The following is a 25,993-nucleotide window of genomic DNA, read 5'->3' on the forward strand; positions in this document are numbered from 1 at the left end:
CACACGTGTTTGCGTGTGTGTATCAGCGTGTGGACATTTGCACGTTGTGTGTGTGTGCGCACGTGTGTTTGCGCGTGTGAGAGTGGGGGGTGCACTTGCGTGTGCGCGTGCCCGCGCGCGTGTCCCTGTGCGCGCCCACCTGCACGCGCCCGCCTGTGCGCTGCCGCGCTCCCCGGCAGCCCCGCCCCGCTGCCGGCGGGTGGGCGTGGCCCCGCCCCCCCCCCCCCCCCGCGGAGGCCCCGCCCCGCTGCGCGTTGGCGTCAGGAGGGGCGGGGCCTGCGCGCTCCCGGCAAGGCCGGCACTTCCGGGTTCCCCGGCCGGAGGCGCGGAGCCGGTGAGCGGGGGGGGGGGGGGGGGGGTGGTGTCAGAGGGTGGGGGGAGTCAAATGGGGGGGGGCATAAAGGGGGTGCGGGGGGGATCAAATAGGGGGTGTAGGGGGAGGTCATGGGGTGCGGGGGGTGTCCGAAAGTGGGTGCAGGATGGGGGGGCCAAATAGGGGGTGCAGAGGTGTTGGGGGGCGGGCAGGGGGTTCGGGGGGGGGGGGGGAATAGGGTGTGCGGGATGGGGAGAGGTCAGAAAGGGGATGCAGGGGGGAGACAGAGGGTGGGGGGAGTCAAATAGGGGGTGGTGGGGGCAGAAAGGGGTGCGGGGGGGTCAAATAGGGGGTGCAGGGGGTGTCAGAAAGGGGGTGCAGGATGGGGGCATCCAAATAGGGGATGCAGGATATTGGGGGGCAGGTAGGGGGGTGTCAGAGGGTGCGGGGAGGGAGGGTTAGGGGGTGCAGGGGGGGAAAATAGGGGGTGCGGGATGGGGAGGGGTCATAAAGGGGGTGCAGAGGGTTTGGGGGGGTCAGATGGGTGCAGGGGGGAGTCAGAAAGGGGGTGCGGGGTGATTGGGTTTATGGGGTGTGGGGTGACGGGGGTGCAGAGTGGTGCAAACATGGGGTACCCCCCCTCACCCCCCCGCACCCCACTGCTGCTGACCCTTCCCCAGGCTGGGGGGGCAGGCAGGGCCCCGATCCACCCCCACCCCCTGGATGCCCCCCACAGCCCCCCCCAACCCCAGGCCAGGCCCCGGCGGCCTTAACCCTGCGCTGAGCCCCCCCCCGGCCCCCCCCTGTGCCGTGGGTCAGATGCTGCTTTCCAGGGGGGGGTTCCTGGGGGGGTTGGTGGTGTTGGGTCCGCGATCCGCTCCCTCCAGCACAGACACCCCAAAGCCCTGGGCCTGGTTCGTCCCTGGAGGCCTCACCCCCGCACAGATCCCAGCACCAGCGGGATCGTCGCACTTTTCTCTGATTTATCATCCGTTATAGTCTCTATAAATGCCGTTTTCTCACTTAAAACCAGCGGTTGCAAATAAGCTTTGGGTAGTTCTTGCGTCCAGCAGAAAATGCAGAGTTCATGAGCCAGTTTCTTCTTGCCTTACTTCCAGCAACCCCTGGTTCTTCCCTTCAAGGCATGCGAGCTGCCCGCTGTGTCCGATGGCCACCGCATCAACCGGGAAACGCCAGTGCTGGGAATCCAAAACGACGCAAAAATCAGGAGTATAAATACGGGAACGTCTTGCCGCAACGCGCTGGGGGTTTCACAACCCGCTTCGCCCTTGCGCGGTGGCTCTGTCGGCTGCCACGCTGGGGGAAATCGACCCTGGATTTACCTGCGGTGCCGGCGAGTTGCAGCCTGGTACAGGACTAGGCAACAGGCTGAAAGAAATTCTCATTTTTGAGTGTTTGAGAAACACGATTTCACCATCAAGGGCCACGCTGGGAGCTCAGCGGCTGCTTTGCCTCCCCCGGCCGCTCCTGGGCATCCCGCTCGGTGCCGCGGGGGCAGAAGTTGGAGGGGTTCAGCACCAGCGACTCTTCTCCGACCCTGTCAGGTTTGTCAACTGCAAGGAGGACGTTTCCGTGGGCAAGAGGGTGGCGTGTTGGTCCCCGTCCCTTACGCGATGCTGGTGGGGATCGCGGCGGTGCTGAATAGAGCCGGGCTGGGCGCAGAGAAGGAGCTGAAGTCGGACCACAAGGGTCCTGCTGCTGCTGCGAGCCGGGGCCGGGCTCTAACCCTGCCCTAACCCTTACTGAATTATTTCCGTGGGGTTTTATCCTGCAACAAGGCGAGCCCTTGGCTGGGCCAGCTGGCTTTCCTGCTCCCAGGCTGCCTCTGTTTGGCATCGGTTTGTATTTCAAGCGTGGCTGGGTGCGCACGGGCTCTGGGTGGGAGGCAGAAGCTGTGTAGGAGGAGAGGGCTGTCCTGACACCGGCCCTTGGACCCACGGTCCCATCAAAGCCCTCGTTTCCCCGGGGTGGAGGCTGACTGGTGCAGCACTCGTGCTTGGAAAATGACTGGCTCCGCGTCCAGGCCTTGAGTCACCGGTTCACGCCGTCGTTGTGGGCTGTTGTTTTCCGTTCACAAAGCACGAGCGGTGACCTGCTGTTTATTTATAACTCGGAGAGCGTCACTTGTTGGGAGACCAAAGAGCCGAGCTCTTGAACGGGGTCTCTGCCTCCCCTGGCGCAAGGTTTGATTTGAACAAGCCGTTCCCAAAGAATCTGGCTGTTTTGCAGCAGTTTGGTAAATAAACAGCTCTGCTTTCGCACCGGCGACTCTCTTCCTCGGTAGGTTTAACCACGCCGGCTTGCTGGCTGGTTTTATTTCTCACTTGTTTTATTTTCTTTGTTTTACTCGAGCTGTTGTGCTCTGCCTGTGTAGCCTCCGGGATGGTGATTGCTGGGAAACCGTGTGGGTTTTTTTCTGCTGTAGATGTGCTTGTCTCTGCGTTTGTACATCCATCCTGTCTCTTATCCTTTCAAGATCACAAGGAACAGCTGTGACTTTCCAAGATCTGCCTGGTAGTGCTCCGGTGCCCTCCGGTTCCTTCTAGAGCCTGCTAGCCCAGCGCCAGGGCTGCCGGTCCGATTTCCCCATGTTTCAGTGAAGACTTGTGTTAGGTGAAATCCGCCTCGGAGCTGGTTAGTTGCACTCGTTATTCAGGAAAATGCTGTCCCAACAGAAGCGGGTGCTGTGTGGATTCGCAGCGCTGGAACAAACTGGTTGGACTGGTTGTGGTGGGAGTGGAGAGTCCCATGGTGAAGGCGGAGGGTGTCCTCCTCGGCGCCTCACCTCCTGCAGATGCTGGGAGAGGTGATGCCGGCGAAGCGGCATGTGTTTTGGGGGAATACCACTGACTCAGTAAAATCTGGATGAGATCTTTGCAAAGACACCGCCGTCACCCCTCCTCTGCGACCGACTGGGGACACCGGGGTGGCTGACACCAAGAGCAGAGACAGAGGGTCAAGTCCTGGAGCTGAAACACCCACGCTGCCTCTCCGGGCAGGAGAAATGCCACCCTGTGCCCACGGCTTCCTTCTCTCACCCTTGGGTCTCTGCCCCCAGCTCTCGCACCTTGAATTTGTCTTGGGTGGGAGTTCTCGCTTGTTTGCAGGGTGTATGCAGGAGGTGGTGGGGAAAGGGGCAGAGGCTGCCCGGCCCTGAGGAGCCTGATGTTGGCAGAACCTCCCATGCGGAGGGCAGAGATGGGGATAGCTCTCTGTGGTCCTTGTCGATCGCTGCTGTCGCTTAAGTGTCCCCTCACTCTCCCCAGAAACCCCCAGTGGCGCCTCGAGCCTCTGAGACGGAGGTTAACTTTCCCGTAATCACTGCGCTCCCCCGTTTCTGTGTTGCAATCCAAAGAGAGGAAATCTTATGACAAGTCGTGGCGAAAACAGTTTCCTTTTCTATGAAATTGTCTGTGAACTCTGGAAACACTGAGGATCGAGGGTTTGTCCCCAGAGAGCTCTTGAACTGCTGCTCTGAACGGGATCGGCTGGTGCGGTACACGCATGGGCTGCTCGAGCTCTGGGATGCTCCGGATTTGGGCTGCTCCAGGTCTGGGATGCTCCGGGTTTGGGCTGCTCCAGGTTTAGGCTGCTCCAGCTCTGGGATGCTCCGGATTTGAGCTGCTCCAGGTTTAGGCTGCTCCAGCTCTGGGATGCTCTGGATTTGGGCTGCTCCACGTTTAGGCTGCTTTAGGTCTGGGATGCTCCAGATTTGGGCTGCTCTACGTTTAGGCTGCTTCAGGTCTGGGATGCTCCGGATTTGGGCTGCTCCAGCTCTGGGATGCTCCGGATTTGGGCTGCTCCAGCTCTGGGATGCTCCGGATTTGGGCTGCTCCACGTTTAGGCTGCTTCAGGTCTGGGATGCTCCAGATTTGGGCTGCTCTACGTTTAGGCTGCTCCAGGTCTGGGATGCTCTGGATTCAGACTGCTCCAGGTCTGGGACGCTCTGGATTCGGGCTGCTCCAGGTCTGGGACGCTCTGGATTCAGGCTGCTCCAGGTCTGGGACGCTCTGGATTCAGACTGCTTCAGGTCTGGGATGCTCTGGATTTGGGCTGCTCTACGTTTAGGCTGCTTCAGGTCTGGGATGCTCTGGATTTGGGCTGCTCTACGTTTAGGCTGCTCCAGGTCTGGGATGCTCTGGATTCAGACTGCTCCAGGTCTGGGACGCTCTGGATTCAGGCTGCTCCAGGTCTGGGACGCTCTGGATTCAGACTGCTCCAGGTCTGGGACGCTCTGAATTCAGACTGCTCCAGGTCTGGGACGCTCTGGATTCAGGCTGCTCCAGGTCTGGGCTGCTCCGGATTCAGACTGTTCAAGGTTTGGGCTGCTCTAGGTCTGGGCTGCTCCGGATTTGGGCTGCTCCAGGTTTGGGCTGCTCTGGAATTGGACCACCACTGCCTTCAGAACCGGCTGTGACCATGTAGGAGCTGGTCTGCAAACCATGTTTCTGCCCTGGTCTGACAGTTCACGGTGCAGGGAGAGGGACGGGTTGAAGCTGTCACCTCTGCTTGGGGAAAGCTGTGGGGGTTTTGCGTTGGCTTGGAAATAAAATCTGCAGTATGGATGCCATACCAAGCCCATGGTCTGCCGTGGCCGTGCCCAAACCCTGCTGGGCTCTGTCCTTCTCCGCTTGGATGGCAAAGCCACCGCAAGTGCTCCCAACTCAAGGCAATACACTTCTTCTTCAACCTCTTACATCCTTAGAAAGCTTTACGGCGGTAGCTGGTGCTGGAGCGGCTCTCGGACCCTTTTCAGCACCGAGACGTGCTGTGTTTGAGCAGGGAAGCAGCCGTGCGATGGGCGTCTCGCTGACAGCCGCCTGCTTTGCTCACAGAGCCTCCGGGCACAGCTTGGTTTCGCCAGATGGCTCTGAAGAACAGGGCAGGAGGCCAAAAGCCAGAAGTCAAAGGTCCCTTGTTGGCTGTAAACACCCTGCCGTTGCAGATGACCCCAGCGAGGCTGTCGCTGCCTGCTCGGCTCTGGTTTTCCCGAGGTTTCCCGTAGCGGGAGGACACCCGTTTTTCTCTCTTTCCCACCGAAGCCAGCTGCGGCAGAGCAGCCCTGCCGTAGGCAGCCCCAGGAGCGGGGAGATCCCGGGCTGTCCAGCGTCTGCCTTTGAACAGAGCGTCTGGAAACCTGATGGAGAACCCACCTCCTTCCTTCCTGGCTTCCCAGGCGGCTCTGTGCCATTGGGGCGAGAGGGTCCGTCCCGGCCGGGTTCGGCAGAGGCATCGCTCCTCCGGCGTGTACTGGAGGGATGAGCTGCTGTCACCGCTGCCCAGGGTCTGCTGGGGGGTGACGCACCTCTGTCTGGGCCACCTTAATGCCATTCACATGGGTTTTGGGTGCCGTCGTTCAGGCTCACTCGGTAACTGCCTGTTTCGATGCCCTTGCTGCTGCCTGGGCGTTGCAGGTGATGTAGAAACAGAAGAGAAGCAGTCCCCAGCCCTGCGTGCATCGCTGCCGGCTTGACCGGCCCGCCGTCTTACCCAGGTTTAGGGCTACCTGTGGGCAGCTTGCAAGGTTTAATTACTCCCTTTTTGCAAGTGTTAATTACTCCCTCTCGGTCTCTTGGCCGTGCTCTGTTTTGCCTGAAACTCTCTTGGTCCCCGGGAAGCGCGGCGTGTTTCGATGCGGTGGTGGGTCGGTCCCGGCTCGAAGCCGGCAGCAGTCCAGCCGTGAGCACTTGCAAAATGCCTCGGTGCGTGATCCGTGGCTCTTGCGTAGCACCGGGTGCCCTTCGCGTGGCAGGTGAGTTAGATGTAAAGCGAACGAGCGCTCAGACGTGTTCCTCCTCTTTGTCCCAAAGGTGACATGTGAAGGCAGCGCCCGGCGCGGGGAGCGGCAGCAGCTGAGATGCATTCGAGCCACACCGATGACCCCAAGGAAGCCATACAGGTGAGCGAGACACCCCGATGCTCCCCAAATAGCTCCAGTTACTCCCCAGTGCAACCCCGGTTACCGGTGGGGACGTGGTAGGACTTGTCGGTGCTGCCAGCTGGGATTGGGATGGTTTATACTGGCGAAGGGTGGCTCAGGCATTCTGGCAGAGAGGATCCTTGATGGTTTGTCTGGTGGGGGGTGGTTAAAAGAGGGTGGCCGTGAGTTAAATCACACCAGGCTCTACCCTGGGCTTTGCCCCTCGTGGTAAGATCCAGCGCGGGGCAGGGAAAGGTGCTCAGCCCTGATAACTGGGTGAAGGAGCTCTGCTGCTCTGTATATTTGGGGGTTTCTTTACCCGCCTTTGAGAGTCTAAACACGTTTAATGAGCAGAGTTCAAACCGGGTGTTTGATTCATCCCACAGCAGAATTAATTCGTGCGTGACAGATAAAATCATTGGCACTCTTTAATCCTGTTAGCCCACGGTTGGTGCTTGCAGGCGGGTTGCTTGTGCTGGCAGATCCACGGGGCGGCTGGAAGGCAGCTCCTGCTGCAAAGGGGCGTCCCGTGATAGGGGCAGGAATAAGGTCCGTGCTCCCCTGCCCGTTGTCCTTGAGCTACAGCTGCTGGAAATCTTATTTAGCTGCTGAAAACAACAACCAAAAAAAAATATCCCGGGCTGGAAATTTAATACGGGGTTGTGCAGCCAACCCAGGCTCGACTCAAAATCTGCCCGGCCCCCATTCGCGGCGGCTGATGCCGTTCAGCGTTTGCCTCGAACGCCGCGTGATTGATGCCGAAACGTGAAGCGTTTGATGGGGTGCCGGCTGAATTTGCAGTGGTTGCTAAATGCCTGCTGGGGAGTACCACTCGTGTTTCAAATGAGGTTGATTGAGACATCCGGGCTCAGCTGCGTTAGAAAGAAAAAAAAAAAAAAAAAAAAAAATCCTCTCCACCAGCATAAAATCGGTAAATTTGCTGAATTTGATTCTTTTCAACTGGTGTGAGAAAAGAGGGAAGCAAAGCTGCTGGAAGGTACAGTTCCCGTGGTCCTGATTCAAAGCCCACCGAAGGCAGCGGCTAAACCCCAGCCATCCTGCCAAAAGCATCTTTTTTGGGGGGGGGCTGTCCATCCCCAGCAGCTCCTGTGGGTTAATCAACACGGACGAGCTGCTGAGACCTCCGGCGAGATCGATGGCTTTGATTTCTGCTGGCGGGACTCGTTAGCGCGTCACATGCTTCTTGGGCTGATCCGCATGAGTTCAAGTGGTATCGCAGCCCTTAGTACGCGTTACCTCCTTTGAGTTTCTCCTTTCTCACCCGCGCTTATTTAATCCCCGTGTTTCCCCCGAGCGAGTGACTGGAAAGAGCCCATTTCTTTTTCTCCCCATCTTCTTAAGCAATTTGGTGTCTGCAGAGGAAGCGCCGCGCGCTCTAAAGGCAACGCCAGCAACACGAAACGCCGGCTAAAATTGCATAAGTTACTTATTTAAAGAAAGAAAAAGCCACACGAACTCTGATGCCAAGAGCATGAGTCCCCAGCTTGACCAGTTTGGCCGTATGTAGGTGCTCCCTAACAGCCGCTGTGGAGCGCGTGGATGCAGCAGGAGCTGCGCGGTGCTTCGCTCTACACGAGCCTTGCAGGTTTTTTGAGCCGTTTTATATGAAATCTTTCCTACTGCTTATTTTTTTTTATAATCCGAATGTGTCCCTCCTGTCTTGCAGCTGATCAAGAAGCAACTGGTGAATGCCATCAAGGCGTTGCAGAAGCAGTACGTGACCTCGGATGCCGTTGTCACCAGCGACGATGGGAACGCCAACACCCTCTGCAGCGCCCTGGAAGCCGTCTTCGTGCACGGGCTGAAGGCGAAGCACATAAAAGCAGAGAGCGGAGGGAAAGGGAAGAAAGCAGGGGGTCGGGGACCGCTTCCCCAGCCGGTCTTTTGGGGTCTGCTGAAGAGCATCACCCATCGGTGAGTGCCCATCTCTGCCGAAAGGCGTTTGCACCCTCAGCTTTACCCCCTCTCTTTCGTGCAAAAGCCACGAAATTCAGGGAATGGTGAACAGGAAGATGGCTCCGGGGAAAGATACATCTCTACCCCATCCCGTGTGCTCAATCCCTTCGGTCGGAGGCATAGATGGGTGTCTCGGGGGATTGGGGCTGTCTGGGACCGCTGGGAGATGCAGGTAGGAGGGCAAAGCCCCTGTGGTGCCAAGCGATGCAGGGCCAGGCTGCCCAGTGCTCCCAGCGCAATCCCAAATCAAAGAGGTGAAGTGCCATTTAGGCGTGAGCCAATGTCCCCAAAGAGTTAAGGAATGAAACGCTGCTGCCAGCTTGAGGCACACTCCTTTCTTGTTTATTTTTGGGTGCCAGGCTGTATACAGGGACTCCGTGTCCCCAGTGGGACCCCGGGGACCACACTGGTTTACGGCAGCGGTGGGTTACAGGATGCACAGTGCCGGGGTCTGGTCTCTTTTCTGACCTGGGGATGGTTACCCTCCATTTCCCCGTGTCGCTGCCGGGATGAACACCACTGCCCCACGCCGTGAGCTTTGAGGAGGTCTCGCCTGGGTAACTATCGTTATTTGTTGGGGTTTTTCTGAGCCACTCCCTAAGCGGAGTCCTCCCACACTAAATAACAGCCCACACGCAAATAGTTTTGAAAGCTTCATCCAACTCCATCGCCGACTCTTAAATTATGAAAGAGCGGATGGAAATAACTCTTTCACATGCTACGGGGGATATTTTTGTGCCCTTTGAAGGTTTGTTTTTTTTTTTTTTTGTCTTCTTTCTCGAGAGACAGATTAAAAAAAAACGATACTTGCAAAACTTTTGCTCTGGTTTTTTGTAGCATCTGCAGCACCGACCTGAGCTGGGACCGGGGAGGATCGGGGAGAGTGGTGTCGCTGTTGGATTTTGGGGCGAGAATGGTTGCAGTCAGGAGGCTGAGATTGTTTGAGGAGCTCAACCTGACCTGTTTTTTTGGGGGGGAGGTAGGGGGGGGGGGGGGGGATGCTGCGGCAGTTTTCGCTGTGTTTTGGCTGATTTTAAATTCGAAGCTAGGATTTAGACACATGGTTGTCACTGAGGAGTATAGAGCCTGAGCATGTCCCGCCGCCGCGCAGGGAACAGCGGGAATTTCCCCCTCTGCATCCTTCATCCAGGGCGAGCGATGGGTGGGAGATGCCTCCAGGCAGAGAGAGGAGTAGCACCCAGAGGCACCCCAGGGATGCCTGGGGTCATTACCGGGTCATATTTAGCTTTGGGGAGTTGAGGAGCTCTTTTTTTCAATGAGAAACCATGTTTACCATGGAGGAAAGACATTTTTCCGCAGCCTTTTTTGACCCAATTCCTAAAGAGTGGGTTGAACAGTTCCTCACGGAGGATCTGCCCCTCCTGTACCCCACGACGGACCGAAACCGGAGACTCTCACGTTTTGCTCTGCTCTTTTTCTCCCTTTCCCCAGAAATATTGTCTCGGAGCTGGAACAACTTATCTTTATCAATACGGACGTCGGCCGCTGCCGAGCCTGGCTGAGGCTGGCTCTGAACGATGGCCTCGTGGAATGTTACTTGCAGCTGCTGCTGCGGGAGAAGTCCCGGCTGCCCGAATACTACCAGGCGACCGCTCTGCTCTTAGATGCCGAAGAGTGCGAGTTTCTCCTTAGCTACTTGCAGGGCTTAACGTCCTTAACCTTCGAGCTCTCCTATAAATCGGCGGTTTTGAACGAGTGGACTATCACGCCTCTGTCCCTATCAGGTCTGTGTCCTGTTTCGGAGCTGCTGGAGCCCCTCACGTCCTCGACATCCGAACCCCGCAGAAAAGCATCGCTGGGTTCGATCTCCCAGTCATCGGGCTCGGATGAGATCGAGATTCAACCCTCCGTCCTACCCATCGGCAAAGCCAGCAGCAAAATCAAGCTCACGTCGTCCTCGTTGAGCCTTAACACCACGAGTTCGTCCCAGCTCTCCTCCAGCCTGGGCTCCGACAGCATCCTCCCGGCTCACTGCGCCCGCAGTCCCGAGCGGAGCGAGGAGCCGCTCTCCTGCGACTCCGACCTGGGGACGGCCACCGCCGAGGACCTGGACAGGTCACTGCAAGAGTGAGTCTTTTCCCAGATCTCATCTTCAATAGGGATTTTGAACCTTCTCCTGGGCTCTCATTTATTTTCTCGCTATAGGCAGGAAGGCTTTTCCCCCTGTTTTTCTTTAACAAGCTGGTTTTTTTTTCCCTGCTGGAAAAAGCTTGAATGGTAAAAAGAAATGCTCAGCACAGCTTGCTGGGACCCTGCTGCCATGGCAAATGAGCTCCTGGCTACTGAAGTGTGTGTCTGTCCTCTTTATTGGGGCAGAAACGTCGGAAAAAATGCTGCTCCCCTGTTTCAGGAATGTCACATCTCCCTGGCGTACGCTGGGGGATGCTCCGGGGCTTTCTGCAGGGGGAAATAAATGAGTTTGGTCACAGGAAAGGGTTATAATTCGCGGCTTCGGCAGATGATTTAGAGGAGGGAGGTTGTTAGTTTGTCATCCTCGTGATTTATTTCTGCCAAACACCCAGCACAAAGATTTCCAGCGGGTTATATAAGCTCTGAGTAATCAGTAAATATTTTCCCTGCCACCTTTAAAACCCAGCTCCGAAGGAGCCTGGCCTCGGGGTGCTGGTTGGCAGAGGCACCCTCTTCCCGATAAGGGTCTTGGAGAGGCTTTAGAGCTGCAGTCTGTTCTTCCCCATCGATAACAGCGTCGTTACCTACTTGTAGGATTTTGCGTCTTAATGATGATCCTGGAAGAACCTGCCTTGATTGGATTAAACCCCGGATGGAAAGACGTCGTTTTGAATTTTAATCTTGAGCTGGTTTAGTTCCACCGAACTGGTGGCGAAGCCGGGGCATGGGAACAGTGTCTTGCCTGGCCAGGCTCCCCTGATAATTGCTCGTTAACAGTATGAAAACGTTTGAAATTTGGCACACGGTCTGCGGCTGGATATGTGTCCAGGAGCCGTATGTGGGGCTGAGGCTGTGGGGGGGCTCTCCCTCCCTTACGAGGTGTCCATCAGAAGAAAATTAAACCCCGTTAACAGGCGTAGTTCGGAAGCACATCCTTTGCAGGCAGCGTCCTTGCCTGCAGTGGGGTCGACTGCTGCTCTGTAGGGCACGAATCACCCATTTTTCTGTTAGCAGGATTGGTGCCGCAGGGTTTTTTTTTGCAGCCGTAGAGTTGCTGTCAGCCCACGGGAGACGAGCGGCGATGCTCAGCCTTCTTTTTGGGTGGTTATAATTTGCAATAACTGGGTTGTTTGTGGGGTTGTTTTATAGGTTCTGGTTTAACGTAGGTACAAACTGGTCGCTTTTCTGTTTCTAGGGTGTTGTCCGAGTTCAGCAAAGCCAAGCCAAGCCTGGAAGCCCCGGAGGGAGGACTGGTCCCCAGCATCCTGGGCTGCTCCCCACGGCCGCCCGCCTGCCCCCCGGCCGCGTCGTCCGTCCCCCCGGCACCATCCCGCAGACCTCACCGGCCATCGCCTCCCCACGCCGACAGTCCACGCTCCGCTCAGACGGTCAACGCGGTGTCCGCCGGCAATGGGGATGGAGATGCAGCACCACAAGCCGGTGGCACAGCCGGCATTCCGGCCACGCGGCGTGGTGGTCCGAGCGGAGGAGAGACAGGCAGAGGCGGCACGGTTGGCAGCAGTGAGGCAAGCCAGGCAGTCCGCAGCCCGACAACCGAATACCTTCTTTCTCCGCTGCTGGGTTGTCCGGTAGGTCATCCGTCTTCTCCTTTTTATGCTTCCTGCCCAGCAACATCTAATGGAAAAGGAAAATAAAACTGGTGACAGCTTCTGAGTAGGCACCGGTTTCTCCAAACTCTCATCTTCCGTGCTGCTTCCCGTCTCCCGACAGCAAGTTGGGTGTAAGCGATGCTCCCCGCTCCCTGAGCATCTTCCTGGACCCCATGGAGCCGTCCTGGGAGAAATTGGGTCGAAGTTGATATTCCCTGGTAAAAGAGGCACCAAAGCTTTTGAAAGCCTCTCCACCCTGCCAGTTATTCCGCACCAAGCGCAGCAGCAACAGGAAGTTTTTGGTTTTGTTAACGATATCTGGAGAGCGATGAGCTCTTGCACAAATCTGGCCGTAGGCTGGGTGCAAGCTGATAAAACAGCCTGAGAGTCGAGCTTCTCACGGGGACTTTTCTTTGTTTATGGTCCACGTAAGAGAAGGGAAAAGCATTGACGGGAAACAAATTACAGTTTTCCAGTGGAAAAATATTCACGCAGCACATCTGTTCCCGGAGCAGGATGGCATTCCCCGGTGCTTAGGCTATTTTAAACAGCGATGGATTTCCCCTGCTGCCACTGAGGAGATGATCCACTTGCTTTTGCTTTTAGGAAACTCTTTGACCGGCCCTGTCTTCTGTCTAATTTGTTACTGACTTTTCCATCCTGGTTCCCATCGTTTCCATCCTGGTTCCCATTGTTTCCATCCCGGCGATGTTAGGATATACTTCATACCCCGCAAACTATTTCTCTTTTTGGTCCCTGCTCCTTTCAGCTCTCTCCCGGTTATCCCGTTTCCGCTGTTTCCTCGCGGCGTTGGGCCAGTTTGACCTAATCTATGTATAACATACGGTGTCAACAGGAAATTCCCCCTTCTTTTTGCATGACTCACGCAGCAACCTGCGTTCCTGGTCCGGGAGTAAGCTGAGCCTGCCTATACGTTGGGAGCTGCACCATAAGCCGCTCGTGATCCTCACTTGCAGGGTGGTGGTGGCTCTTCCGCTGTTGTTCCGTTCGTTGGTCAGAGTAAAAGGCTCTTGTTTTGCTCCTGGTGTTTGTTTGGGGACCTTGTCCCAGAACCTCTCTCCGTTCTTGTGGCCAGAAAAACTCCCAGAGAAGTGAAAAGCCGTGTTTTCTTTCAGCTTAACGAACTTTCTTCTGCTTGTGGACCTCAGCCCCTTCCTGACATACTGAGACAAAGGTTTCCCCTGCCTTACTTTTTGCCTGTACTGATCAGGTCTGGTGTTTGTAGCATCTGCTTGTAAGCCATAGGTCTCTATTTCATCCTAGACATCTTCTCTGCACCTCTCCCCATCTCTTTTCATCCTGGAACAAGGTTGGGGCCGCTGCTCTAGGTGAGCTCGTACTCTTCCACGGCAGGGCTGGTTTCTCAACGTCTGTCAGAAATACTTCATGGACCAAATATCGTCTATATGGTTACTGCAGGGATTGCTCTCTCCCTCTGAGCCCCTCAATTATTTTAGGGCGGAGAATTAATCAGTTTGGGACTTTATAATCCCACCAGTATATAATCCCAATATTTGCCAGCTGCTGACACAGTGCCATGGAGCGTTCCCTGACTGGGGGGAGCAGGGGAGCCATCCGTGTGGGGATGGCCATCTCCACAGAATCATAGAATGGTTTAGGTCGAAGGGACCTTGAAGACCATCCAGTCCCACCCACCTGCCCTGGGCAGGGACACCTCCCCCCAGCCCAGGTTGCTCCAAGCCCCGTCCAACCTGGCCTTGAACACCTCCAGGGATGGGGCAGCCACAGCTTCTCTGGGCAACCTGCGCCAGGGGCTCACCGCCCCCACAGGAGAGAATTTCTTCCCAATATCTCATCTCAAATCTCCCCTCTTCCAGTTTGAAGCCATTCCCCCTCACCCTATCACTCCATGCCCTTGGAAAAAGTCCCTCCCCAGCTCTCCTGGAGCCCCTTTAGGCACTGGAAGGGGCTCTAAGGTCTCCCCGGAGCCTTCTCTTCTCCAGGCTGAACCCCCCCACCTCTCCCAGCCCGTCCTCCCAGCAGAGGGGCTCCAGCCCTCCCAGCATCTCCGGGGCCTCCTCTGGCCCCGCTCCAACACGTCCACGTGTTTCCTATGTTGGGACCCCCCGAGCTGGAGGCAGTGCTCTGCATGGGGTCTCACGACAGTGGAGTAGAGGGGCAGAATCCCCCCCCTCGCCCTGCTGGCCACACTTCTTCTGATGCAGCCCAGGGTACGGTTGGCCTTCTGGGCTGCAATCACACATAGAAGCTCAACATGAGCATCACACCCACCAACACCCCCAGGTCCTTCACCTCAGGGCGGCTCTCCAGCCATTCCCCGCCCAGTCTGGATTTGTGCTTGGGATCGCCCCGACCCACATGCAGGACTTCGCACTTGGCCTTGTTGAACTGCACGAGGTTGTCATGGGCCCACCTCTCCAGCCTGTCCAGGTCCCTCTGGATGGCATCCCTCCCCTCCAGCGTGTTGACCGCTCCACACAACCTGGTGTCATCAGGAAACTTGCTGAGGGTTGCATGCAAGTCAGTCTGCGCGGGAGCAGCACCCATGGAGGGGTCACCATGGGCACGTGTGTGTGAGGGGCACAGGATGTTCGATAAGATTGATAATTAATTTTTTTTTTTTTTTTTTCAAAAGAAAAGAAAGAGCTGGATCTCAGAAGATGATTTCTACAGACCTTCTCCGGTAGACAGCGGTGAAAATACGGCTGATGCCAATGGCTTTGGGCCGGAGGAGGCTGGCGAGGGTCCGGCCCCAGGGCTCATTAGCGCTCTTGATTTGGAAAGGCTGTCGGTGCCGTCCTCAGAGAGTGGGAAACCCAAACCGTCACCTGAACGAGAACAAAAGGGCTTCAGCGTTGTGCATCGCAGGCAGATGGGTACGTGTCGCCCTCCCCTCTCCTGCTTTCATCGGGTGTCTTCACTGGGCGGCGCTCCGGGGGGGATGCGTTGGGTTTGGGAAGCACTGTTTGCCATTGCTGAGCTTATGGCAGCACTAAAAGCTCCAGAAGGCAGTCAGGCAGCTTCCCTTGGCGCTGGTGAGCCCGCGGTGGCTCTGGTGGGGAGTGTTTTAGGAGGAGAGGAGGCGTGCTGAGCGCCTCTGTCCACCCTGCAGGTTGTACTTCCTTTATGCCATCCCACTCATTCTCAAAACCCAAACGCACAGATTATGGAGACGGAGCAAGGAGGTCCTGTAAACTCCTGCCCCATCCCACCGTCCATCAGGATCAGCTCTCAAAGCTGTGATGCCTCTGGTTGCTCACCGGGAGCCGTCCGTTGGCTTTTCTCTCTTCACCAGCTTCTCCTTTTTCAGTTAAACTGAGACATCTGCTTTCGCCCCAGGTCTTTCCAACCCTTTCCGAGGGCTCCTGAAGCTGGGCAGCCTGGAGCGGAGAGGAGCCATGGGGATATGGAAGGAGTTTTCCTGCGAGTTGTCACCGCTGGAGCTCCGACTCTTCCTGGACCATGAGGACCGCATCTGCGTCGAGAGCTATTCCCTGCTGCGGTGCGAGTCGCTGGCGCTGACGCATTCGGATGGCCGTTTCGAACTGGTTTTCCTGGGGAAAAAGCTCTACCTACGAGCTCCGTCTCGAGACGAGGCCGAGGACTGGTTGGACAGGATCCGCGAGGCGCTGCAGAAGTGCCGGCCTCAGCTGGAGGAGGAGGAGTGGGAGACGCTGGAGTATCCAGAAGACGGTGGCGAAGGCCAACCCGTCCAGAATGACTCCGGTGCTCTTCTCCAGTACAGCGACGTGCCTGGGAACAGCTTTGACTGGACTTCAGCTCACGAACCGGAGCTGGATGCAATAAAAGAGGCCGTTCTCTACGTGGACGTAGACAAAACTTGGGTCCCTTTTATTTTTTCCCTGTCTCTAGAAACTTTAAAGTGCTTTAAAGTCAGAAACAACGATAAAATTTTAAGCAACAGTTATGGTATAGAGACCATCCAGGACATCCTTCCAGACACGAGCCTTGGGGGACCTGCCTTCTTCAAGGTGATCACCTCCAAAGCTGTCCTGAAGCTGCAGGCTGAGAACGCAGAAGAAGCGGCCTCGTGGAGGGAGCTGGTGCGAGGGGTGCTCATGTCCTACCTGGAGAGCGCCGAGGAGGCACTGACGTTAGGTGGCAGCTTGGATGGACACTCCCAGGTCGTCCTGAAGAACATTGTGAAGGAGAACGGCTTCTTGTTGCAATACCTGGTGGCCATCCCCATGGAGAAGGGCTTGGACTCGCAGAGCTTCATCTGTGCAGGTATACATTGGCTTGTCCCAAAAGCCAACTCCGTCTCAGAGGATGACGTTGCGTTCATTCAAGTTAACGAGGTGACATCAAATTAAAGAGATGCCAACCCGTTGCAGGCCAGCTGCTGGTTGCCCTAGCCAAACCCCCTTGGTGGGGGCTTCACGTCCCCAAATCAGTGACACTTTTGGTGTCTGTGTGCACAGGCTGAGTCCCCCCACACTGAATCCCCATCCCACACAGGTCCAACTGGGCAGCTACTGGGCTCCTGTTAAGGCGCTTACGGTATAGACAGTGGTGGGTCTTGGCTTGAAGGCTACCTTAGATGGACCAAGAGGCCCAGGACTCTCTTCCGAGGTATTTTGTGGCCCCAGCCTGCAGGGAAAGTGCAATCAAGAGCAAATGCTGTTTTTCCGGTAACGCAGCATGGGAGGGAGTGTTGGCGCTGGGTGTGACAAGCTGATTTTGCAAAACATTCACTTAACCTTGCGCTAACGCCTCTCGGCACGCGGGGCGATGCTGCTCTAATAGGATAACACTCGCTGACCTCCACGGGAGGTATAATTTGCTCTTTACCTTGGTAAGTTAATTAAACTTCAGATTTCTCTCCAGCTTCAATTAGATTTCTTGTACCCTCCAGCAGGTGGGGTTTTTTTTTTTCCTTTAATCTCTCTTCTTTTCTTTTTCTTTTCTTTTTTTTTTTTTTATATATATATTTTTTTTCCATTCTCTTTGGTCTCTACCTTCCCCTCCAGGCTCTGTCCTGCATCTTCCACCTCCCAACAGATGGAAGCAGCAAGCCGAAAAGACAAATTCCCAGTTTTTCTGTGTTGGTTTTCTTAGGGGGGGGGCTGCTTGTCCCACTTTCACCTCCCTCCCAGCCTGACACCCAAGCCTGGCGCACATCCTTACACATCAGGGTGTAATGAGCAATAAAAGCTGATTTTTTTATTTTTTTTTTAATTAATTCAAAGAAAAACACCCGACCTTCATGATTATTTTTTTTATGGCACGCGCTCCAGCTACCCCAAAGCATGAAGGATGGGGGTGGCAAAGCCTTTCCCGAGGATGGCAGAGGTTTGCTTACACGTGATCGGTTATTTTAGAGAACTGAACCCGATAAAAATAGCGCGGAGGGTTTTCCTGCCGTCCCAACTCTGAGAGACGTGCTCACTTTTCAAGTCGCTATAAAAACCCTGCAGATTTCCCCTGAGACCTGAGCTGGGTTCCTTCTGGGTTACCCACTGCTATAATAAAGGCTTTTTTTGGCTTAATCTGTCCCGACCTCGTGCCTTGCAGACGAGGATCCCTTGCAGACGTGGTTTTGGTACCCTGCAGTGGGAAAGAGAAGGGCTGAGTAAAGGCAAAATGGGGCAAAGCGGTGGGAGGAGGTGATGGGGTGGGCAGGTGGGATTTAGGTTCTTCCCTAAAACCACTGTGATCTTTCCAGTATTCACTTTTCCTTAAAAAAAAAAAAAAAAAACAAAAAAAAAAAACCAACCCAAAACAATTGAACCGCTCGATGGATATAAATGGGTTTGGGGATAATCCAAACTTCTTTTTTATAGAGGAAAAAGTGAAGAGAGGTTCCTGTTGGACCGTTGTGGTCTTAAATCCATGGGGAAGGGGCCGGGCACCTCTCACCAAATGTCCTACAAGTGCTTTAGCTCATCTCCAACCCTTCCAAAAACTTTCTTGCTCCATTTCCCCCCTCCCAAAAGATTTTTTCCCCTCTCCTGGCAGTGGTGGGAAAAGGCTCCTGGGGCCGCGTGAGTCCTCTCTCATCGCCTCCTCCCTGCTCCCTGCAGGCTGCTCCAGGCAGATCGGTTTCTCCTTCGCGAAGCCCAAGCTCTGCGCCTTCTCCGGTCTCTACTACTGCGACAGCTGCCACCGGGACGAGGAGACGGTGATTCCCTCGCGCCTCATCCACAACTGGGATCTGACGAAACGAGGGGTAAGTCCGGGTGCAGGGAGCCGGGAAACCCTCCTGCATCTGCCTAAGCTTCCTGAAGGTCCATCTGAACGTTTCCACCAGCAGCAGAGGTGGAGATGTCCACCCTACACCTCCCTCCGAACCCCCTGGACTGCTCCTCGGTCCGTGCCCACCTCTTGCCTCTCTCTGCCCCAGGTTTGCCGACAGGCTTTGAAGTTCCTCACCCAGATCCGTAACCAGCCGCTGATCGACCTGAAGCTGGTCAACGAGAGCCTCTACGACCACGTGGAGAGGATGGGACGGATCCGTCGGAGCAGGGAACAGCTGAAGCTGCTGGGAGATTATCTCATCATGTGCCGCAGCGGGGCTCTGAAGGAGCTGAGCAAGCGGTGAGGACCCTCTCTGGGTGACGTTACCCCTGCGTCCCCCTCTTTGCACCCCGACGGTCTCCCGGTCCTCCTCACCGCTCGCCGTTCCAGCGGGGAGCGATGCTGCCAAGGCGCGGGCTGGTTTTTAGCTCCGTGTCATCCGCTGTAAAGAGTTATCCGTCTGGTGGCCAGTTGAGATGCGATTCAGGAAACACCTTCCCGACCGAGGAGCTTCTGGCTGGACAGGAAACACCTGGGAAAAATAGATGAGATATTTATTTGCTTCCGCTCCTCCACACCCCCACCCCGGCTTTGAAATGTTCTCACACGGTTTCCCCCTGGCAGGATTTGGGATGCGTGGCACAATGCGAAAATCAAGTTTACGGTGATTTTCTTCATCGTCCAGCCTCCTGCTTGCTCCAAAATTGTGGGGGCAATCGTCGACCGCTTTCCTCTCTGTGCTTCTTTGCAGGCTCGATCACAGGCACTACCTTTTGGAGTGTCCCCACAAATACAGCGTCGCTGATCTGAGGCAGGTGAGAGCTTCGCGCGGCCGGAGGGCTTTTGCCGGGTGAAAACATCCCCGTTTCTGTCAAGCGTGGCACTTCGTCATCGCCGGTAGAACGTCTCAAACAGCTTCGTTTGCTTTTTTGCCTGGCTGCCATCCGTCACGTGCGCTCTGCCAGCTTGCACGTCAGCTTGAAGGCAAATAACTGCCTTTATTTTAATTTGCCAGAATAATTGGCGCAAGCCTGTATCCTCCGAGAGCTATGGAGATCGCGCAAGAGAAATTGTTTCACCTCTGTTTAAGCCGGCGTTGCTGCTGCTGAGTCTCTGTACAAACTTGTATCAGTCGCAAATAATGTTGGCGGTGACGGGCAGTTGGCTTTGGCACCGACTCCAAAGCCAGTAGCGGGTGGTGGGTGCTGCTGCCGGTGCTCTCTGGGGTCCCGTTGCCCCCTAGGCCCGTGGGGTGTGGGTTATTTTGGGGGGACAGCCTTGTTTTCACGTGGCAGCACGAAGGGTGGCTCTAACGTGGGTTTCGCACGCTACAAACCCGGCGGCAGACGGCCTCCGCGCCCGCCTGACGTATCTCTGCCCCACAGATAGCCGACGGCGTCTTTGAGACCTTCCTGCAGTCTCTGCTCCAGTTTGCTTCCCATCACGTCTACAACTGCGACCTGTGCACCCAGCGCGGCTTCATCTGCCAGATCTGCAACAGCAACGACATCATTTTCCCCTTCGAGTTTGACACTACCACCAGGTGAGCGATGTCTCCGCCGCGTCCTGCTGCTGCGAGGCCGCCCGAGCTTATGGCCTCGCTATTCCCAGCAGCTCGGACTGTCCCCTGGGTCCCTCTCTTGGGGCTCTCCGCTTTGGAGACACGGAGAGGTGTCCTGGAAATAGCTCGGAGCTGGTTGTGCATCCTCGCGGTACCCGTGTCCCCGCGATACCCATCAGCTCCGAGGTGTTTCCAATCGAAATTGGGCTGTTCGGGGGTGGGAGAGGACCGTCCTCGCAGAGTCGAGATGTCACCACGCAAGGTGGCTTTGCGGATTGAACTTCACTGTGCTGGCAGCCTGCAAACGCCTGGCTGGGTTGCAGGGCAGCAGAGGGGCCAGGAGGAGGAGGAGGAGGAGGAGAAGAAAGGGGAGGAGAAAGAGGAGGAGGAGGAAGAGAGAAAGGGGAGGAGGAAGAGAAGAAAGGGGAGGAGGAGGAAGAGAAGAAAGGGGAGGAGGAGGAAGAGAAGAAAGGGGAGGAGGAGGAAGAGAAGAAAGGGGAGGAGGAGGAGGAGGAGGAGAAAGAGAAGAAAGGGGAGGAAGAGGAGGAAGAGAAGAAAGGGGAGGAAGAGGAGGAAGAGAAGAAAGAGGAGGAGGAGGAGGAAGAGAAGAAAGAGGAGGAGGAGGAGGAAGAGAAGAAAGGGGAGGAAGAGGAGGAAGAGAAGAAAGGGGAGGAGGAGGAAGAGAAGAAAGAGGAGGAGGAGGAGGAAGAGAAGAAAGAGGGGGAGGAGGAGGAAGAGAAGAAAGAGGAGGAGGAGGAGGAAGAGAAGAAAGAGGAGGAGGAGGAGGAAGAGAAGAAAGAGGAGGAGGAGGAGGAAGAGAAGAAAGAGGAGGAGGAGGAAGAGAAGAAAGAGGAGGAGGAGGAGGAAGAGAAGAAAGAGGAGGAGGAGGAGGAAGAGAAGAAAGAGGAGGAGGAGGAGGAAGAGAAGAAAGAGGAGGAGGAGGAGGAAGAGAAGAGAGGAGGAGGAGGAAGAGAAGAAAGAGGAGGAGGAGGAGGAAGAGAAGAAAGAGGAGGAGGAGGAGGAAGAGAAGAGAGGAGGAGGAGGAGGAGGAAGAGAGGAGGAGGAGGAGGAGGAAGAGAGGAGGAGGAGGAGGAGGAAGAGAAGAGAGGAGGAGGAGGAAGAGAAGAGAGGAGGAGGAGGAGGAGGAAGAGAAGAGAGGAGGAGGAGGAAGAGAAGAGGAGGAGGAGGAGGAGGAGGAAGAGAAGAGAGGAGGAGGAGGAGGAGGAAGAGAAGAGAGGAGGAGGAGGAGGAGGAAGAGAAGAGAGGAGGAGGAGGAGGAGGAAGAGAAGAGGAGGAGGAGGAGGAAGAGAAGAGAGGAGGAGGAGGAAGAGAAGAGAGGAGGAGGGAGGAAGAGAAGAGAGGAGGAGGAGAAGGAGGAGGAGGAGGAGGAAGAGAAGAGAGGAGGAGGAGAAGAAAAGGAGGAGGAAGAGAAGAGAGGAGGAGGAGAAGAGAGGAGGAGGAGGAGGAGAAGAGGAGGAGGAGGAGGAGAAGAGAGGAGGAGGAGGAGGAGAAGAGAGGAGGAGGAGGAGGAGAAGAGAGGAGGAGGAGGAGAAGAGAAGGAGGAGGAGAAGAGAAGAGGAGGAGGAAGAGAGAAGGAAGGAGGAGGAGAGGAGAGGAAGGTGCAGTGTGCCTCGCGGCTTTTCAACCTGGCCAACGCATCTCCCATTCAAATTCAGTCCGGCGCCTTCCCGGGGGGGGGGGGGGGGGGGGTCGTACACCCGTCTACAACCAAGGAGGGGAGGAAGGACACAGGGACGAGGATTTGGCGGGCAGCCCTGCGGGAGGTGCAGGGGAGAGGCAGGGGCTGTTCCCAGCAGGACAGGGCTGACGCTGCCTTTTTCTCCTGCCTGCGGAGCCCGCGTCCTGTGCGGGCAGGATCCCTGGTCCAGCATCCAGGTTCGGATGCTGGAATCGGATGGGTGTATTTTGATGGGGCTGTTTATTCCCCCCCCCCCCCCCCCCTCCCCTCCCCGCTTTGAGGTTTTCTAAAGAAATCGCTATGAAACCCTTCCGGCCCAGGAGCGTGGTCCATCGCGGGTGGAGAAAGATCCACTGTTCGATGGTTATTTGCTAACGAGTATAATCCCGGCGGAGAAATTTAACCGGCTGACGGGCTGCGTGGTCTCGCTTTGCCGACCAGTCCCTAAAAGCGACCAACAACATCCAGAAGCCGCAGAAAATGCCGACGAGACCGGGATCAGCGACTACCCCACATGTTCCGGGGTTGCAAATATTTCCAGGGCGGCTGAGCGGGATTGCTCGCTCTCCCCCCCCTTGCCGCGGGGACAGCGTCGCGCTTGTTATCGAGGACGATGTCCCCAGGGGACCGATTTTTTTTTTCCCTCGAAAAAGAGCGTACGGGCTGTGGAAAGAGCAGGCACGTGGGGCTGAGCTCCGCTGGCAGCCAGCCGGAGGTCTCGTGTCCTGTAAAGCCGAGCTCTGAAGTTTGTTGACCTCCTTTTTTTCTTTTTTTTTTTTTTTTAAAGTTTTTGTTGTCGTTTTACGCTGGCGGAGGAGGAGGTCGTGCGGCAGGAAAGCAGCTCGACCAAACATCCTCGCCAAGCTCAACCCGGCTTCCTGCCCCTCTGCCCACCCCGGGGGACAGCCAGCTGCCGGGCTCGGACCGTCACTCGCCGCAGGATGTGTCTGAAACGCCTCCTAACAATAAACCCAACCGGTCGCTCCGCGGTCTCTTTTTCACAGCGGCCGGCGGCTTCCTGCAGCCGTTGCTCTGGCAGGTGGAGGCAGGAGATGCCGCTTTTCGGCTGCCGCTCGCTCCGAACGGGGTAAAAAAAAAAAAAAAAAAAAATAATCAACCCCCCTCCACATCCCCCCACAGCTTCGCAAATCCCCCCCCGCGCTCGGGGAGGAGACGCCGCTGCTAATCCCCAGAAGCCGTGTTAAAATATATTCCGCTGGAAAAATGCACGGCGCCGGGCAGCACCCCCCCCCCCATCCCGTCTATCCGTGCGCCAGCCTGTTCCGTATCCTGAGTCACTCGGGGGGAAGGGGGTTTTGAGGCCGCCTGGCAGGAGCAGGATTTGACCCGGGCTGGGATATTTCACGGCCCCGCGCTGCTGGGTGTTTCTCTGCTCCCCTCCCCGCTCATCCTTTGGGAAATTAAGGTATTCGGTGATGTTGGCACATCGATTGCGCACCAGGTATTTGCACTTAAGGGCATTTTAAAAAAAAAAAAAAAAATATATATATATATATATAATTTAGCTGACCCGCTGGCACGCGGCTGGGTTGCGTTTTGCCGCGGCGAGCGAGGTGGGGGTTCGGAACCGGGAAGGAGCGAACTCAGCCTTCGTAGCACGGACTTTTCTTCTGTTGATTCAAGATAAGCAGTGAACGCCCCGCGCAGAGCTGGGTGCCCCCTCCCCGCCGGCTCGGCGCGAGGTATCATCCCTGCCTGTTTACATCCCTGCTGCGGCGCTGAGCCGGAGCGGGTGCTGGTGAGACCTCCCCGGAGCCTCTGGACGCAAAGACAACGCCGTCCCGGCTCCGCTGTCCTCCAGCAGCGTCGCTGCCACGTGTAGATCCCGCGATGGGGGTTGGGGGGGGTTTCCGGCTGCCGCCCCGGCGAGCGGAGGGTCCACGTTCCGGCACTGAGCTTCATCCCCATCCCCATCCTCGCCGGGGCTCTCGCCACCCTGCGCCGTCCGCGGGGTTTGGCCGTCTCGGTTTGGAAACGTTGTGTTGTCGCCGCTGCGAAAGCGAGGTGCAAACCTCACTCGCCATCTCCCTCTTTCATCTGCAAAAATAAAAAAAAAATAAAAAAATAAAACCACCCCCCAAACCAACCCAAAGCCGGCAGCGTGCTGGCAGCTGCCCGCAACGCTCTTTCCGGGCGAGCTGCTGCTTTTGCTCCCATCTTGCTGGAGGTGGATCTTTCGCTCGAGCGCTTTCTGCTCCTGCTAACGAAGTTCGTCTTTGAGCTACAAGTGGTTCTCGCCGGGGCCGGGGCTCTTCGCTTGGAGGAAACGGAGACGGCGAAGCGTCCCTGAGTCTGGTTTGGTGGGGAGAAGTTCAATCCTTGCTCTGATGTAACCAACGGGGCGGTGTATTAATCTTAATTTATTTTTTTTTTTCCGCCCCCCCCTTCTTGGTTTCTCCCAGGTGCAGCGAATGCAAAACCGTCTTCCACCGGGACTGCCAAGCCCGTGCCAAGTCGTGCCCTCGCTGCGAGCGCCGGCAGAGGTACCGGAGAAAGCTGGAGGTGGAGGCCAGCGCCGAGCAGAGCCTTTAGCACCCGGGGACCCACCGTGCCGCTGCCCTGGGCTTCTCGCCCGGCCGGGCTAGCGCCGAGGGGAAGGGGCTGAGAAGAGACACCCTCCCCCTGCCCCAGCCCAGGAGCTGGTCCTTCCCCGGGGACGGGGAACCGGCGGTGCTGGGTGATGTGACCGGGGTGCTCCTGCCCCCACGGAGGGACCCTCTGCCCACCCCGGACTGAGCAAAGAGGGGCTGGAGAGGTGCGTCGTGTGTGTGTTCTCCCCCCCCCCACCCCCCCCCAAACTCACACTAACCCGGTGCTGCTGGGGGATGCTCCCAGTCACCCTCCTGGTGCCAAACTGGTACATCCCCTCCCGGTGGAAGCCTGGCGGCTTTCCAGGGTGTAAATCGGGATTTCCAATCAAGCGCGTGGATAACTGACATTGATTAAAGCTCTAGTTTTTTAGGATGTTGGATACTGAAAAACCCGTATTTTTTTACGCGGGGGTTTTGCACAAGCTGGCCGGCTCTGGGGTGGTGACGGCAGCCACGCGGGGAGGGGGTGAGGTGACACTTGTGCCTTTAGGGACCTGCACACCCCCCGGGGGGACCGCGGGCACCGGGGCCGAACGAGTATCTCCCACTCGGAGAGCCCACCCCTCACCGCGGCCTCCGGGAAGAGAGGGGAGAGAAGAGCCGGGCTGCTCCCCCCCCCCCCCCCGCCCCTGCCTGCTGCTTTTAATCCTCGGAAGAAATTTTATTTTCCTTTCACCCTTCCCCATGCAAAAATAATTAAAGTTTATTTAACGACGAGTGAAGCCGTCTTCAGGGTTTGCTTCTCTGCAGCGGGCGCTGAAACCCGGGTCCGGCCCGATGCTGTGTGTCTGTGGGAAGAGGGTTGGGGACGGGGATGCTGCCTGTCCTCCGTCCCCCCGTCCTCCGTCCCCCCTGTCCTCCATCCCCCTGTCCTCCATCCCCCCGTCCTCCATCCCCCCCGTCCTCCATCCCCCCCGTCCTCCATCCCCCCATCCTCCATCCCCCCGTCCTCCGTCCCTCCGTCCCCCCGTCCTCCATCCCCCCGTCCTCCATCCCCCCGTCCTCCATTCCTCCATCCCCCCCATCCTCCATCTCCCCGTCCTCCGTCCCCCCGTCCTCCATCCCCCCTGTCCTCCATCTCCCCCGTCCTCCATCTCCCCCGTCCTCCGTCCCCCCGTCCTCCGTCCCCCCGTCCTCCATCCCCCCGTCCTCCATCCCCCCTGTCCTCCATCTCCCCCATCCTCTGTCCCCCCCGTCCTCCATCCCCCTCGTACTCCGTCCCCCCCATCCTCCGTCCCCCCCGTCCTCCATCCCCCCCGTCCTCCATCCCCCCGTCCTCCATCCCCCCATCCTCCATCCCCCCTGTCCTCCGTCCCCCCGTCCTCCATCCCCTCGTCCTCCATCCCCCCGTCCTCCATCTCCCCCGTCCTCCATCCCCCTGTCCTCCATCGCCCCCATCCTCCGTCCCCCTTCCCGCCCCCCCGGGCTCTTGCGGGGTGATTGGGGGACCGTGCCCCATTTTCTCTGCCCCATTTCCCTTCCCGTCTGTTCCCCATTGCTGTCAACATCTCCGGTTGTTCTTAATTCCCCACTACCCTGGGGGGGGGGTTGGGGTGCACCCACCGGTGCGGGGACCCCAGTGGGACTCCCAGGGAGAGGAAGGGGGGAATGGACAAAATCCAGGGCAGCTCCCACGGGACACCCCCCCCCCCCCTCCCTGGGGGGGTCCCATCCCCCTGCCCGGGGAGGCCGTGCTGGATCCGGCAGCGGCGTAAATCCCGGCTCAGCCGCGGGGCAGGGCCTTTCCTGCGGCAGGAACCTCCCGAGGAGCCGTTTCCTCGGCCGGGCGGCAGCGGGTCCCCTCCGCCATCGTCCCTTCCCTCCCACCCCGAGGGGAGGAAACCGGGTCCCCACCGCCCCTCTCCCCC

General features: G+C 57.1%; 1 protein-coding gene across 2 annotated transcripts; it reads left to right on the top strand.

The window, feature by feature from the left end:
- Positions 1 to 297: 297 nt before the first annotated feature.
- PLEKHM1 (pleckstrin homology and RUN domain containing M1) lies at positions 298 to 24,847 on the top strand. 2 transcript variants are annotated; one of them, XM_082494759.1, is made up of 13 exons: positions 298 to 334; positions 1,432 to 1,878; positions 6,145 to 6,233; positions 7,942 to 8,189; positions 9,684 to 10,319; positions 11,578 to 11,971; positions 14,631 to 14,871; positions 15,335 to 16,243; positions 18,040 to 18,185; positions 18,360 to 18,553; positions 19,005 to 19,068; positions 19,639 to 19,796; positions 23,937 to 24,847. In XM_082494759.1, the coding sequence occupies exons 3-13, from the start codon at positions 6,192 to 6,194 to the stop codon at positions 24,064 to 24,066; spliced, it is 3,162 nt and encodes a 1,053-aa protein (XP_082350885.1). In that variant the 5' UTR covers positions 298 to 334; positions 1,432 to 1,878; positions 6,145 to 6,191; the 3' UTR covers positions 24,067 to 24,847. The 2 variants fall into 2 exon arrangements, with proteins under 2 accessions (XP_082350885.1, XP_082350886.1); XM_082494760.1 differs by lacking the exons at positions 298 to 334; positions 1,432 to 1,878 and adding an exon at positions 2,470 to 2,614.
- Positions 24,848 to 25,993: the final 1,146 nt, after the last annotated feature.

The sequence above is a fragment of the Vanellus vanellus genome (genome assembly GCF_965231255.1).
Source record: "Vanellus vanellus genome assembly, chromosome: 24".
NCBI lineage: Eukaryota > Metazoa > Chordata > Aves > Charadriiformes > Charadriidae > Vanellus > Vanellus vanellus.